This window comes from Centropristis striata, chromosome 9 (assembly GCF_030273125.1).
Source record: "Centropristis striata isolate RG_2023a ecotype Rhode Island chromosome 9, C.striata_1.0, whole genome shotgun sequence".
Lineage (NCBI taxonomy): Eukaryota > Metazoa > Chordata > Actinopteri > Perciformes > Serranidae > Centropristis > Centropristis striata.
Window position 1 is genome coordinate 25,201,796 of NC_081525.1, and position 14,061 is coordinate 25,215,856.

The 14,061-nt window shown below is 39.0% G+C and overlaps 1 protein-coding gene across 1 annotated transcript; it reads left to right on the forward strand.

The window, feature by feature from the left end:
• Positions 1 to 735: 735 nt before the first annotated feature.
• Positions 736 to 9,156, forward strand: abhd8b (abhydrolase domain containing 8b). The gene is made up of 5 exons (XM_059341624.1): positions 736 to 1,197; positions 5,388 to 6,194; positions 7,245 to 7,415; positions 8,053 to 8,269; positions 8,878 to 9,156. The coding sequence occupies exons 2-5, from the start codon at positions 5,398 to 5,400 to the stop codon at positions 9,154 to 9,156; spliced, it is 1,464 nt and encodes a 487-aa protein (XP_059197607.1). The 5' UTR covers positions 736 to 1,197; positions 5,388 to 5,397.
• Positions 9,157 to 14,061: the final 4,905 nt, after the last annotated feature.

A 14,061-nucleotide genomic window follows, 5' to 3' on the forward strand; every position in this document is an offset into this window, starting at 1 on the left:
TTTATTTAATTCTATTTGCAATGTATCTTGTTTTTCTCTTGTATTTAGTGTATATAGCTGTTTTTTTTATTTCATCTGCATTTCTGCCTTTAAAAAATGTGTTTTATTAGTGTATATATCGGTTTTATTTTATTTGCATTGTTGTCTTGTTTTTATCATGTATGTTTATATTCGCTATTTTATTTGTTTATTTGTTTTTCTTTAGTGTATACAGCTGTTTTATTTTATTTATAGTTTTGTCTTTTCATGTTGTATGTAGTGTATATAGCTGCTTTATTTCATCTGTATTTCTGTATTGTTTTTATCTTCTACTTAGTGAAAAGCTATTTTGTTGTATTTTTGCCTTTTTTATCTAGTTTATAGTGTATGCATCTATTTTACTTAATTCTATTTGCCATCTATCTTGTTTTTTTATATCTTGTATTTAATGTATAAAGCTCTTTTATTTTATTTGTATTTTTGTCGTTATTTTATTTTATTTAAATCCCTTGGACTCGCTGCTGTAACAGGTGATTTTCTCAAAATGTTCTCTCCCTTATATCAAAGTTATGATGACTAAAAGCTTACAATCGTCCATTTGATAATATCCTGCATTATTTGAATAGGGAAAGATCAAATATCTTCTATATAGGGTAGGCTACAAGTTGCTTTGAAATTTTCTTTTTATTACATTTTCTTTTTATTTTTTATTTTTATTTTTATTTTTGGGGGGGATTCAGTTAATTTAACATTCAGTTAGGCCACTGTTTACACCACTGGTAACAGCACTTTATATTTACTTTATATTTGTAGAGAGAGTTGTTGTGTTGGTTGTGTCGCGTCACGCAGCAGCAGGGGGCAGCTCTCCACATCCACACACTGAACCAGGAGCTGCTTCAGTCGCACCGACAGCTGATGGATTAAAAACACCGTGACATCCAGAAGTGTCTTTGAACAGCGATATCTCAACATAGAAGTGGAGATGTGGAACCTGCAGATATTGAGGATGTACCTGTGAAGCCCACACAGAGAGCTATGCTGCCTGTCAGTAGGCTAATACTGAGCGCCATGTGGAGGCTACCTACGGGACAACAGAATCCAGATAAATTAGATAATTGGATTGACTGCAACAGATTATAGCTCTCCTACTCTCGATGCTTCATAAGAAAACAACATAAATCTGATCATATTTTACGCGGAGCTGTTGGAAATATAAAGGTAGGCATTTCTTTTTTAAGTCACTATTTCTCTTTAGACTTGTGTGTTGTTTTGTTATACTTTATACTGTAGATTATTGGCCACAAACAAGAAACAGGCCGCTGCAAGTTGCGTTTCTGTTAGGCTATCCGAGACAAACGGGGTATAAAGTGTTATAAAAATATGAAATTTAATTTAACCATAGAGTGGACTAAAGGGGGGAATTAATCATTTGCTGCGTTATTGGTAAACAGATGGGACCTCTAGCTTCTCCCTAAACATGCTGTTTTCTGTGTTTCTCTTTTTCCTCAAATTGGTGTTAAATTATGACTTGTTATTTGACTGTTGGCTGGATGGACACTGTCCAATTTGAACAACTGAATTTGGCCTAAAAGGCACAATTGACAAATGAAAATATGTTTATTCTTTAATAAATTCCACTTTACTGAACATCGTCATTAGTGAGTTTCTCATCAGTTGTGCTTAGAGCATTTGTCTTCATATGAAGCAACATGCAGACAGTGATACAGTACTATAATGCAGTTCTTTCCTGCTTAAAATGTCTTCCAGAAGTCTATTTTTCAAAGATAAACAGCACTAAAGCAAGCAAGCGCAATGTCAAATGAACACGATTCAATGTTCAGTGACATATTGTTTAGCAGCTCGTAGTTTTTAATCCCCATGATGACAGTCTCTGCTCTTTTCTGGGCATCAGTCCCCACTGTGATTGTGTCTGACCTGCGTGTTGTTATATAACAGCCTCCTGCAGCCACGGTCAACAGAAGCTACTTACAGTAGTGAGCATAAGAGCAATCAAACCTGCTGCAGCGCTTCATCGTACAGTGTCATGTCCAAATAGATGACATCAAGCACACGGAGGCAAACACATGCAGTAATGACACAGCAAAAGAATAATACTGAAAAAAACAATGTATACCACTCTGTTCAGGCATAGGGAAGCAGTAGTGTGACTGTGAGGTGATCAGTTTCAGACGTGGGTCAGCTTGAAATTGTAGCCATTGCCTTTCCCTCATTACTGCCATGATCTGCCCTTTAATAAAGCAGAACAAGCCCTGACCCGTGGTAGTACTGGACAGCTATTCCAAGATGTGACTTCTGTGCAACTTTCCTTAAAAAGAGCATAGAAGAAATCCTGAGTGCTGTGCCAAATATGGTCTGGTGTTTCAAGACTGGTTACTCCATCAAACTGAATGAATAAAGTATATTCTCACAGCCGTAATTAAGGCAAGACTCTACATGTGAATAGCAAAAAATGTCTTATTAATGGCGAGATCATAGATAACACCACATGATTCCTTTCATTGGGACAATTATTGTTTGTATTGCAAGTTTTCTGATTTTATGTAAATATTCAAAAAAAGGCATTCTTTAGTTAAATATGCAGTAATTTGGATACATTTCCAGAACAACGTATTAGAGTCACAGAGTGGATTTTTGATAGCTCTTTTTATCACTTCATACATAATGAATAATATTTTGCCAAATTTTTAGGAATAAAGTGTTTTATAAATCAGGCTATGAATGATATATGAACAAACCCATCTGTATAAACCTTCAGAATATTAATGAGACTGGAAAGTTTGGTGAATGTTTGTACTGCTGAAGTGGATATTTCTGGCTCAGAGAAAGTGTGACAGACTGGACAGAAACAACATTACAGAGTGTTTTTCTCAGTTATTTGTCACTAATGTTTGTCTGCAAGAACTTTTTATAGTGAAGCTAGTTTTTCCTTATGTAAAAACTAACACCATCTATGCTCTACCCCTTGAATAATATATGGACTAGATTAGAGGGACAAGTGGAGACTGCAATTAAAAAGAGGCAGGGAAATGCAGTTTTTTAACACAACACCACCTCTGCATTTGGCTTAACAAAGCAATAGTCTATTTTAAAGTTGATTCTAATATCTGAGAGTGCATTCTGGCTATTTAAAAGGGAAGCATGGTGAATAAATGTGAGTTTTCCTTGTCTGTAAGGGTAGAAACGAGTAGTAAAAGATTCAATATGCCTGTTCTAGTGTTTAATCTAAATGGATACTAAGAGACAGAACATGGGCTGCTGAACAGAAACAATGACTGCATGTATCAGGTCACACCTTGTGTCTGGGTAATGGATGCATTTGGATGTGAGAATATAATTCGAGGTGAATATGTCAGTTCAGCCTCCTCTGGTCTGTTCACACACAGCAATGTACAACACTGCTGTTTGGATAAAGGAAGTGCAGGTGTAAGCAGAAAAGCCACGAGAATAGCCAGCGAAGCAGGGACGCTGTATTACATTGTGTCCATAATCCCCAGATGAAAACAGTGGTTGGTGGGTTGCAAGTGCAGGAAAAAGATGCAGCAAATCACACAGAAGATAAAAGAGCTGCCGTACGGTGTCACTGCTGTCATCCAGAGAGGAGATGGACAGATTGTGTTGTGTGGACTTAGACAGAGAGACACAGAGTATAATCCCCTGTAGCAGGGAGGGGAACGGCAGGAAGGTGAGCTCAGGCCGCCAGCAGAGAGACTTGCAGACCCTGCTCACTTGCTGTGCTGTTGCCATGGTTGATAATCATCTAACAACCATACCTTAAGCTGTATCTGCACTGTGTAAACATGCATTACACTCATCCAGTCTTTGCATATTTAGTTCGCTGATTATTCACTGATTTGTAAAATTGGCTTATCAAGAAGCCAATTTGTTGCTGTAGGTGGTTGCAATATTGGGAAAATATAACATCTTTTAAGAAGCATACTTACTGGGCCCTACTACAAAAAAGTGCAGTTAATTGCCTTGGTCGTTTTGTAGTTTTGACAGACAGTATGGCGGTGTGTGCCGGTGCAGAGTGATCACATGACGGACAGCTTTAACTCACTGAGCTATTATTGGGCCCATCTATTAATACCTCCAAAGTCTGCGCTGAGGGACGACGCTGCTGAGTTGCGTCCAACTGAAAAGTCTCAAGGGTTTGAGTCATAATGAGACGCCAGATTGTAAAGGCACAACAACTTGTTTACCTCTTTGAATGGTTTGTTTAAGGATCCCAGATGCTCATTTAATGTAGAGATTTAAAGATTCCTTAAGATAAATAAGAGTGATTCTGGGGCAGATGCTTATACTCATATTTGGGAGTTTGCGGGGTATATTATGATAATGATATACTAGAGATATTCTTTTAAACATTTTTTAGTTTTTAGTTTTAGAACTTCAGAATCCAGGTTAAAAATCTCATCAGATGTGTGATCAAAGAATTACAACAAAGATATGTACAATATGAACTTTTCTTCTTATGCCAGATTCTAAAATGTTCAGCAAACACAAATTATGATACATTTTGCTAATGTGCATTTATAAATTCCACCTTTCTCAACACAAGGTGTGTTTGCTTTACATTTTAACTGTTGCTTCAACTTTTAAAATACACAAGTACATACATCGATTTTCTTTTGATATAATAAATAAACATCACACATTTATAATACGTACTTTTGGATATTTTTTATGTTTGTTATTACAGTGCCTGTAAGTATAAAAACAGACTTAAGATATAAGCCAGCGGAGCACCGATAGATAGAAAATGTACTTCATCACTACATGATGTTAAAGGGACTCATCTAAACTGGCTTAACTTTAACATATTTGATCAGGGGGAGATCAGTGTGGAATCATGGGAGTTGTTGTCTTCTCCACTATCGCCGTCATTGCAGTCAGCTTCTAATGGTTTGGATCCCTTTAGTGTTCAGGAGGTTATTTTACCAGAAGCTGAATGATTCGCAGAGGTCTCCTCTCCAAAACAAACAGACCTGTTGATTATAACAGATAAAAACACTGCATAAAGCAGTTTCATGTTAAAATAATCGCGTGTTTCTCTTGAGGGTCTGTGAGCAGCTTGGTCCTCTGATAACTTAAGAGACATCCGATGACTAAAATCTTTCATCTGGTAAGAATAAATAGGTAAAAAGTGAATCATAAAGTGTGGCTTAAAAATGGATAAAAAGTCAATTTATGACATCTTCTGACTGACAACCACAACACTGAAACATATGTAAAGGAGATATAACACAATTGACAAGCAATGAATTACTCCACTACGAGTAAAATCCCTGCATTCAGAAACTTACTCAAGTAAAAGTACAAAAGTATCAAAATGTACTTAAAGTGTGTGCTGACTTCCGTGTGTTTTTCTATGGATGTGTTCCCTGTAGACTGGCAGCCATGCTGACCAGCTTTATGGAGGGTCTTCTCTGCTGTTTGACCTCAAAGTCGGCCAACGTTGTGGTTCCTGTAGAAACCTCAGAACCGGCTGATGGCTACGAGTTTGTGGAGGTGAAACCAGGCCGCGTCCTGCGGGTTCGACACATCATCCCTGACAGGCCGGTGGTGGAGGAGCCCACTGGGCCGGGTGGGAGCATCAGCTGCAAACGGAAGATCACAGTATATCGTAACGGACAGCTATTCATTGAGAACCTGGGTGACAGGGCGAGTGCGGAGCTGAAAAATGGCCAGAATGGAGAGACGGAACAAAACAGCACTGTGGAGGTTGAGCTGACCGACTGTGGGAACTCTTCGGCCCCCGTCAACATCCCTGACGGCAGGTCGGACTCTATCACAGCTGTAAAAGATGGGACGGCTGAAACAGGAGCGGGAGAAGACACACCTGCTGCGGGACAGAATGACCAGTCCCAACAACCCAGGAAGCGCAGGCGGAAGCCAAAGCGCTCTGTGGTGATAGACTGTGAGAGGAAGATATCAGCCTGTATAGGGACACATGCAGACGTGGCCCTGTTCTTCATCCATGGAGTGGGAGGCTCACTGGATATCTGGGGCAGCCAGTTGGACTTCTTTTCCAGGCAGGGCTATGAGGTCATCGCTCCGGACCTGGCGGGTCATGGGGCCAGCTCAGCACCACAGATAGCGGCTGCATACACTTTCTATGCTCTGGCCGAGGACATGAGGCTCATCTTCAAGAGATATGCACGCAAGAGGAATATTCTCATCGGACATTCTTACGGGTAAATTTAAGATTAAATCAACACACACAAGAAGACTTCAGGATATGCTGAAAGTAGTTAAATATCACTATTAAACTTAACTCAATCTGTTTTGTTGTCCATAATATTTAAGTATGAAAGGCCAAGACATGCAATGTGTTGCTCATTTAAATATTGTGTAATTCCAGTACAATATCAGTGGACTAAACATTGACATAGTTGGAGTTTATAGTTTATGGTTAGTTTAGAGTTTGATAATTGCATAATTTTGCTATTCATTTATAGTTGGACCGGGCTGTTTTAATTCAATGGTTTTAATGCTTCAATTTTGAAAATACAGCTGTCCTCCTACAGCTATCCTAAGCCCCTCCCACCAGACAAGCACAGCCAAATGCATGCATTTCACACAGTAACCTGTTTGACTTCTAATGATTCATTTCACTCATTTCGATCATGACTGTGATCCAGCTGCCATTATGTCGCAGCAATCATAATCTTGTTAAGCCTTTCGAGATGTCATACTTTCGATTCGAGGCTCAAACTCGCCACATAAACATGAACTTGTGAACATGAGGATTGAGTTCACGGTTATGGTCAGCAGAAGGCTAAACTATCAGCAACATATTTTCAGAAATGTTTTGCTGATATCCAAACATATTTATTGCATTTATTGTCCAGTCTGTTTTAAACTTTCTGCTTGTCTTTTACTCATGGGTTGCATTGTAGTATAGGCAGTTGAAGCCAATGCTGAAATAGCAACTTTTTCTGCAGGATTTTCCAACTTTGAATCAGACTTTTGGCATCTGAACGGATGTGTACACACATCTACATTTGTAGAACAACTAATAGGATTGGTCTCTCTGAAAGGACCTGTGATTGGCCAAAGTCTACCGTCATGAGCCAGATTTTTTAAAGCAAGCAACAACAACTAAACAAACCAAAAAAAAAAAAAAACCTAACTTTCCAAATACGAACGTTCTATCTAAAAGTAAATGCCCACAAAACAAACATCATGGTTACCCTGATTCTTCTAATCTGACCTGAAACCAGCCCTTTGTTTTGCCCTCTTAGTGTGTCGTTCTGTACCTTCCTGGCCCACGAGTTTCCGGAACAGGTCCACAAGATGGTGATGATCAACGGAGGCGGTCCCACGGCTTTGGAGCCCAGCCTCTGCTCCATCTTCAACCTGCCCACCTGTGTGCTTCACTGCCTCTCCCCGCTTCTCGCCTGGAGCTTTCTCAAGTAAGACAGACAGCAACACAGTAACAGGAACAATATTTACCCCAGTGCACACTATTATGACGGCGGTGTGCACTAGTTATGAAGCACACACACAGTATATATATTTGACGAAAAATATATTTAATTTTTATCGTTGAATAAGTTACTTAGGCTATTGTACTGGGACAGTAGAGAGGTCAAAGAGAAAGCTGTCAGAACCATGGATTGCGCCCTGATGGTCAAAGTACTAAGACTGTCTTTCTCACTGTGGTACTGAAATGATCTCTTCTCTTTTCCAAAAGCCACTTTTCTGTTTAAAAGGCATGACTGCTCGCTTGGTTTGCAGATATGCTCAGTATTGTCAGTATTTTGCAGCTAGGGGTCTGATGCTGACTGCATGGCTGGATATGGCATGGCATGGATATATCTAATAAGCAGGTGTTGCCAAAATACCCAAACATTTATGTTAATGTCACCAGTATCCTGTTTTTATTTTTTAAAACATTTAGACCATTTAGACCATTTGTAATTCAGATATATCTAATAAGCAGGTGTTGCCAAAATACCCAAACATTTATGTTAATGTCACCAGTATCCTCTTTTTGTTTTTTAGACCATTTGTAATTCAGATATATCTAATAAGCTCTGCCCCCTACAGGGCTGGCTTTGCCCGGCAGGGTGCCAAAGAGAAGCAGCTGCTGAAAGACAACAATGCCTTCAACGTGTCGTCCTTTGTGCTACGCGCCATGATGAGTGGGCAGTACTGGCCTGAGGGGGACGAGGTCTACCATGCTGAACTCACAGTGCCTGTCCTGCTGGTTCACGGCATGCATGACAAGTTTGTCCCCGTCGAAGAAGACCAGCGTATGGCGGAGGTGAGTGGGACTCTTCAAGCTTTAAAGCCCGGGGTTCAAACTGGGAAACTAAACCTATGAAAGACACTACTGTCATAGTGTGAGCCAAGTGTTAGTTAGAGTGAACTATACCAGACTGCCATAATGGACGTAAGATATTTTATTACCTCAACCATAGTCTGACTGGCTAGATGGAGACTGTGGGCATAAATCTACCATTGGTCGCCTCTATCACGCAGCATTCTCCCTCCCCTTCCCCACCATCTCCATTATCTATTTTGCAGGAGTACTTTTTTGCATCTGAACCAAGAAGACTGTGTCTGGTCCAAAGAAATATAAACAAGCCAGAGTGATTTTTTTCCCCTTCTATAGAAAAATGACAATAGGTGCGACCAAAGAGGTTGACTATATTAAAAAAGGGCTTATAAGAGGTGTTCTTCTAGCTTTTTGGATGGTTTTTATGCCCCAAAGCACCATATCCTCTTAATAATGCCAGGAACATTATGGCAACCATAAACCTAGCTTTAGAGCTTAATTTCTTTGTCTACACTTAAACCAGGCCAGTATCCTGTCACAGAATACAATTAAAAAATGTCAACATTTTTTTTTTGCTTTTAACTTCCTGTCAGATTCTCCTAATGGGCTTCCTGAAGGTCTTGGAGGACGGCAGTCACATGATCATGATGGAGTGTCCCGAGGCTGTCAACACACTCCTGCATGAGTTTCTCCTCTGGGAGCCGGCCACCCCTCCACCGCCAAAGAAGGAGTCCAAAACGCGTCCAGAAACTGCCAAAGCCTCATCGGACAACAACAAGGCTACATGTGACCCTTCCAAGGTCCGACCTGCAACTGCCAGGCAGACCTCAGCAAACAAGGAGGAGAAGCCAGATGGCAAGGCCAAGCAATGACCGCAGCTTCCAGTGGTTGTTACACAATATCATGGCTGGCACTCAGTGGGTCCTTTTAAACAGAGCCAGTTTATCCGAACTGGTCCAGCTGAATGTTGGACAACAGAAGGTGACACAATGATGGGAATTCAAGTTTGAATCTAGTTATGTCAGATGCTGAGCAGCAATGGATGCTGGAGGTCCATTCTTCAGTTGACAGCTCCCTGTGCACAACATCAAGGAAGATGTAGCCGTGCCTTCAAGTGAAGGTTGGTAATGATGCCAGGGAGCACGAGACGGAAACGGTAACATAAAGCCGTTAGGGCGAGGAGTGTCTGAAAGCTACATTTTTAGGAAAGGATCACACTTGATGGCCTGACTTCTGCCATTAAAGTGGAGAATAAAAGCAAAATGTAATTTTTTTGGCAGTTATTAGAGAGTGAGACATGCAGGAAAGGGTTCCGAGCCAGGACTCAGCCTTATGTGATATGCGCTATACCAGTGTGCCACTGGGACGCCCCGAATTAAAGCAAAAGTAATGGTTTGTATAAAACGTGCTCCTGGTTGACCACCTGTTCAGTGCAGAATGTAAAGCTGCAGCAAAGCCTAAACCTAAAATAAGTAGCCTCATGTCGTATTAGTTTAGTTTGAGGTTTAATGTCAAATTGTGACATTATTGCACATAATAATAAATGTCAAACCTCACCTTATGTAGACGTGAGGGTTTTAACACAAATGTATACACAAAATGGCACTAAGAAACACATGGCAAAGCATTTCTTGATTAAAAATGTTAATTTAGTATTTTTGTTCTTTGCCTCTAAGAGGTGCACCAGAATATTATGTTTGCACAATTAATCACCTACTACTCACCCTATTTGTGAGATTTAAAGGGACAGTTCACCTTAGCTAGCCTCACAGCTCAACCGAGGAGGACTCCATTAATGTTTACATCTCATGTTGTCAGAAGTAGATGCTTGCTACATGAAACTAGAAATTAAACAATGTAGGCTGATTAATAGCACTACAAGTAAGGAAAAAAACAAGCACTTGGATTTTGGGGTGAACTGTCCCTTTACATAGCTGCTTCTGGCATTAAACAAAAAAAAAATCTGTTTTTTGAGTGAGTCAGTTGTTGTGACTTGTGAAGCTGAATGTGAAGAATGATCAAGTTCTGATGAGGACAGTGAAAGTACATTTTGCTTCCTATAATTCAGGGAAATGTGTGTTCAGTCAAGTGTCTCCAGCTTCATGTATCAATACTTTAGCAATTAGTCATACATTACTTATTTGCAGAAGATGTTAAATCAACAATAAGACTTGTATTGAGATGCATCAGGGAAGTGGTAAAAAAAAACAGGGTTTAACAAGCATCAGAAATGGACTATAAATTGTACCACCATTTCAAAATATTCAACTATAATTTCTGCAGTATAGCCATGAGCTGGTGCTGAAAGTCACTGACATACTGTGTTATAGTATTAGACAGCACATGTTTTAATGGTTGCTCTGTTTCCTGCAAACCCTGTTGTGTATGCAGCTGTTTAAAGGTATACTATGCAGGATTTTCCTCCAAAACAATGTGCAGAATCAGACAAAATCACAAAAGTAGTCCCTCTAAATGACTTATCAATTATCACTGTATTTTCTCTTTTCTTTTTTCTGTGTTTGGGATATTCCTGGGCTTTAGCCTGTGGGCATGAAGCTACAAAAATAGTGGACACAGCACTGAGCTGGAGAAGAGGGGCCAAGTTTGAATGTTGTGTTTACAAACAGTAAGTGAGAATTCCTGCATAGTATAACTTCAATATATATATATATATATATATATATATATATATCATTTCACAGAACATTTTTGTTATCAAGGATAACCTGGACTGTGTGTGCTAGCAGATTTAAATGACTGAATTTATTATTACAAATAAATATTAGTCTTTTAATTCTAATGTTATTCTGCTAAACTTAAACTAATATATAAGCATTATATTGGTATAAAAAATGTATTTCGACTCATCCTCTTATATAGTGTTGCTGAGTCTGATGTACACACAGAAGAGACAGTTAAAAGTCATCATGCAGTACATTAATTGCATCAGTGTATCATCACTCTAATAGTTAATTGTGAAAGTCTCTGCTGTACTTCAGAGAATGGCAGCCGGCTTTAGGAAGCTATAAAATCCTCTGTAACATTTTGTTTGACCACATCAATAATGTGTGTTTGTCTTGACATTAGTAGTTCAGGTATTTATCCACGTTCACAAACCTCTGAGCCTCTAACGTAGAATCACAAGTGTAAATGAAGCACATATTTTCTCTCTGATTCAACAGTATTTCATGGTTTTTATACATAGATTCATCTTTTTATACATTGTATTTCTATTTGTTATGGATATTTAGAGATATAAAATAAATTGTAGCAGAGAATTTAATGAATCATCCTTTCCATGTGATGGATGGTTTTGTTTTTGTCCTGAATTTGAGGAAACTGTTCATGTTGTATCTTGTGTGTCTTAAATTTCGGAAATGTTTGCCTTTGACAATGATTACACAGTAAATTATTATTATTATTATTATTAACAGTTTTGTCCTCTGTCCGTTTTATCATGTTTTATTAATAGTTCAACGTGTACACCTTTTCACTGACTTGTGTGCCCTTTTGTTTTAACCTCTTTTTTGTTTTAGCCAGGGTGGGTTTCCTGAGCTTAAACTCTTTTATATATAGCTGGACATCAGGTTACTAGTTAAAGCAGTTTATTAAGCAGTTGGGTTAAGTCCCCCTCTTAATGACGCTCCAGTACATAGTATGTCTGGTATTTGAAATTTCAAATACAAATTTCTGCATGATCAACGGGCATCAAACTGGTGACTTTGGGGCTCAAACCTTCTATTTTAATGGTCCTGTATTATAAAATGTGAGATTTCCCTGTTTTTGTTTTAAATTAGAAAATGGATCTAGGTAACATATAAATAGTGTAAAATTATCAAGCCACCAGGACTTCCATAAGGTTGTGAGTCATAACAAGAGGTGGCCCTGAAAACTGGAATATTCGACTATTCGATCTAAGGAGCCAGACTCGACCACCAGTCTAACTGTCGAATTGCCACAGCGGAGGAATGTGAGGTTACGAAACAATGGATCATTCCAGTCAGGCTATATGGGGGTGCTGAATGTCTGATTATACGAAATCAAAGAAAACATTAAAAATGAGAGCACCCACAAGAATGTAGCAAGCACTAACAGAGCACTTTGGCGATGCTCTCTCTCTGTCTCTCTTTCAGTGGACAATGGGGCAACAACACACAACACACACACACACACACATCCAAACATTGCTAAAATTATGAGTTTTGCTACACACTGAATCCATTTACACTGAATTCATGAGCACTGTTGCTCTTTCTTTTTCTCTTGCTTTACCACTGACTCACACATGCACACATACAAACACATGCATACAAACACTATACCCAAACACACACTCATGAATTACCTAAACTAATCCTACAACATGAACATAAACACAGGGATCAACTATACTATATATATATATATATATATATATATATATATATATATATATATATATATATATACAGTAGTGTTCAATATAATACCAGTCCAGAAAACCAACAAGACCCAGCATTTGTGATATGCACGCTCTAAAGGCTGTGCAATTGCGCAATTAGTTGAAAGGGGTGTGTTCAAAAAAATAACAGTGTCTGCCGTTGACTTTACAAACACAAAACTATTTTGTGCAAACTTTTTTGTTTCTAGGATTTAGCAATCCTGTGAATCACTAAACTAATATTTAGTTGTATGACCATAGTTTTTTATAACTGCTTCACATCTGTGTGGCATGGAGTCAACCAACTTGTGGCTTTCAGCTGTTATTCCACTCCAAGATTCTTTAACAACATTCCACAATGAATTTACATTTCTTGGTTTAGCTCCAGAAACAGCATTTTTGATGTCACCCCACAAGTTCTCAATTGGATTAAGGTCCGGGGATTGGGCTGGCCACTCCATAACATCAATGTTGTTGGTTTGGAACCAAGATTTTGCTCGATTACTGGTGTGTTTGGGGTCAATGTCTTGTTGAAACACCCATTTCAAGGGCATGTCCTCTTCAGCATAAGGCAACATGACCTCTTCAAGTATTTTTACATATGCAAACTGAGGGACTTTACTGGGGATTCTTGTAAATAGATTAGCTTCACACAGACGTCTTCTAACTGTCACAGGACTTCCAGGTAACTCCAGACTGTCTTAGATCATCCTGGAGCTGATCATTGGCTGAGCCTTTGCCATTCTGCTTATTCTTCCATCCATTTTGATGGTCGTCTTCCTTTTTCTGCCTTGTCTCTGGTTTTGCTCTCCATTTAAAGCATTGGAGATCATTTTAGCTTAACAGCCTATAATTGTTTGCACCTCTTTATAAGTTTTCCCCTCTCCAATCAACTTTTTAATAAAAGTAGGCTGTTCTTCTGAACAATGTCTTGAACGACCCATTTTCCTCAGGCTTTCAAAGAGAAATGCATGTTCAACAAGTGCTGGCTTCATCCTTAACTAGAGGCCACCTGATTCACACCGGTTTTTTCACAAAATTGATGGCCTCACTGATTGAATGCCACACTGCTATTTTTTTGAAAACCCCCCTTTCACTTAATTGCCCAATTGCACAGCCTTAAGAGCGTGCATATCACAAATGCTGGGTCTTGTTGGTTTTTTTGAGAATCTACTGCACCTACTGGTACCTTGTTTGCCATGTTACAATAAAAGAATATACTAAAAACCTGGATTAATCTGGTTAGTCACATTGGACTGCTATTATATTGAACACTACTGTATGTGTGTGTGTGTGTGTGTGTGTGTGTGTGTGTGTGTGTGTGTGTGTGTGTGTGTGTAAAAAAGTCAGCTTCAGC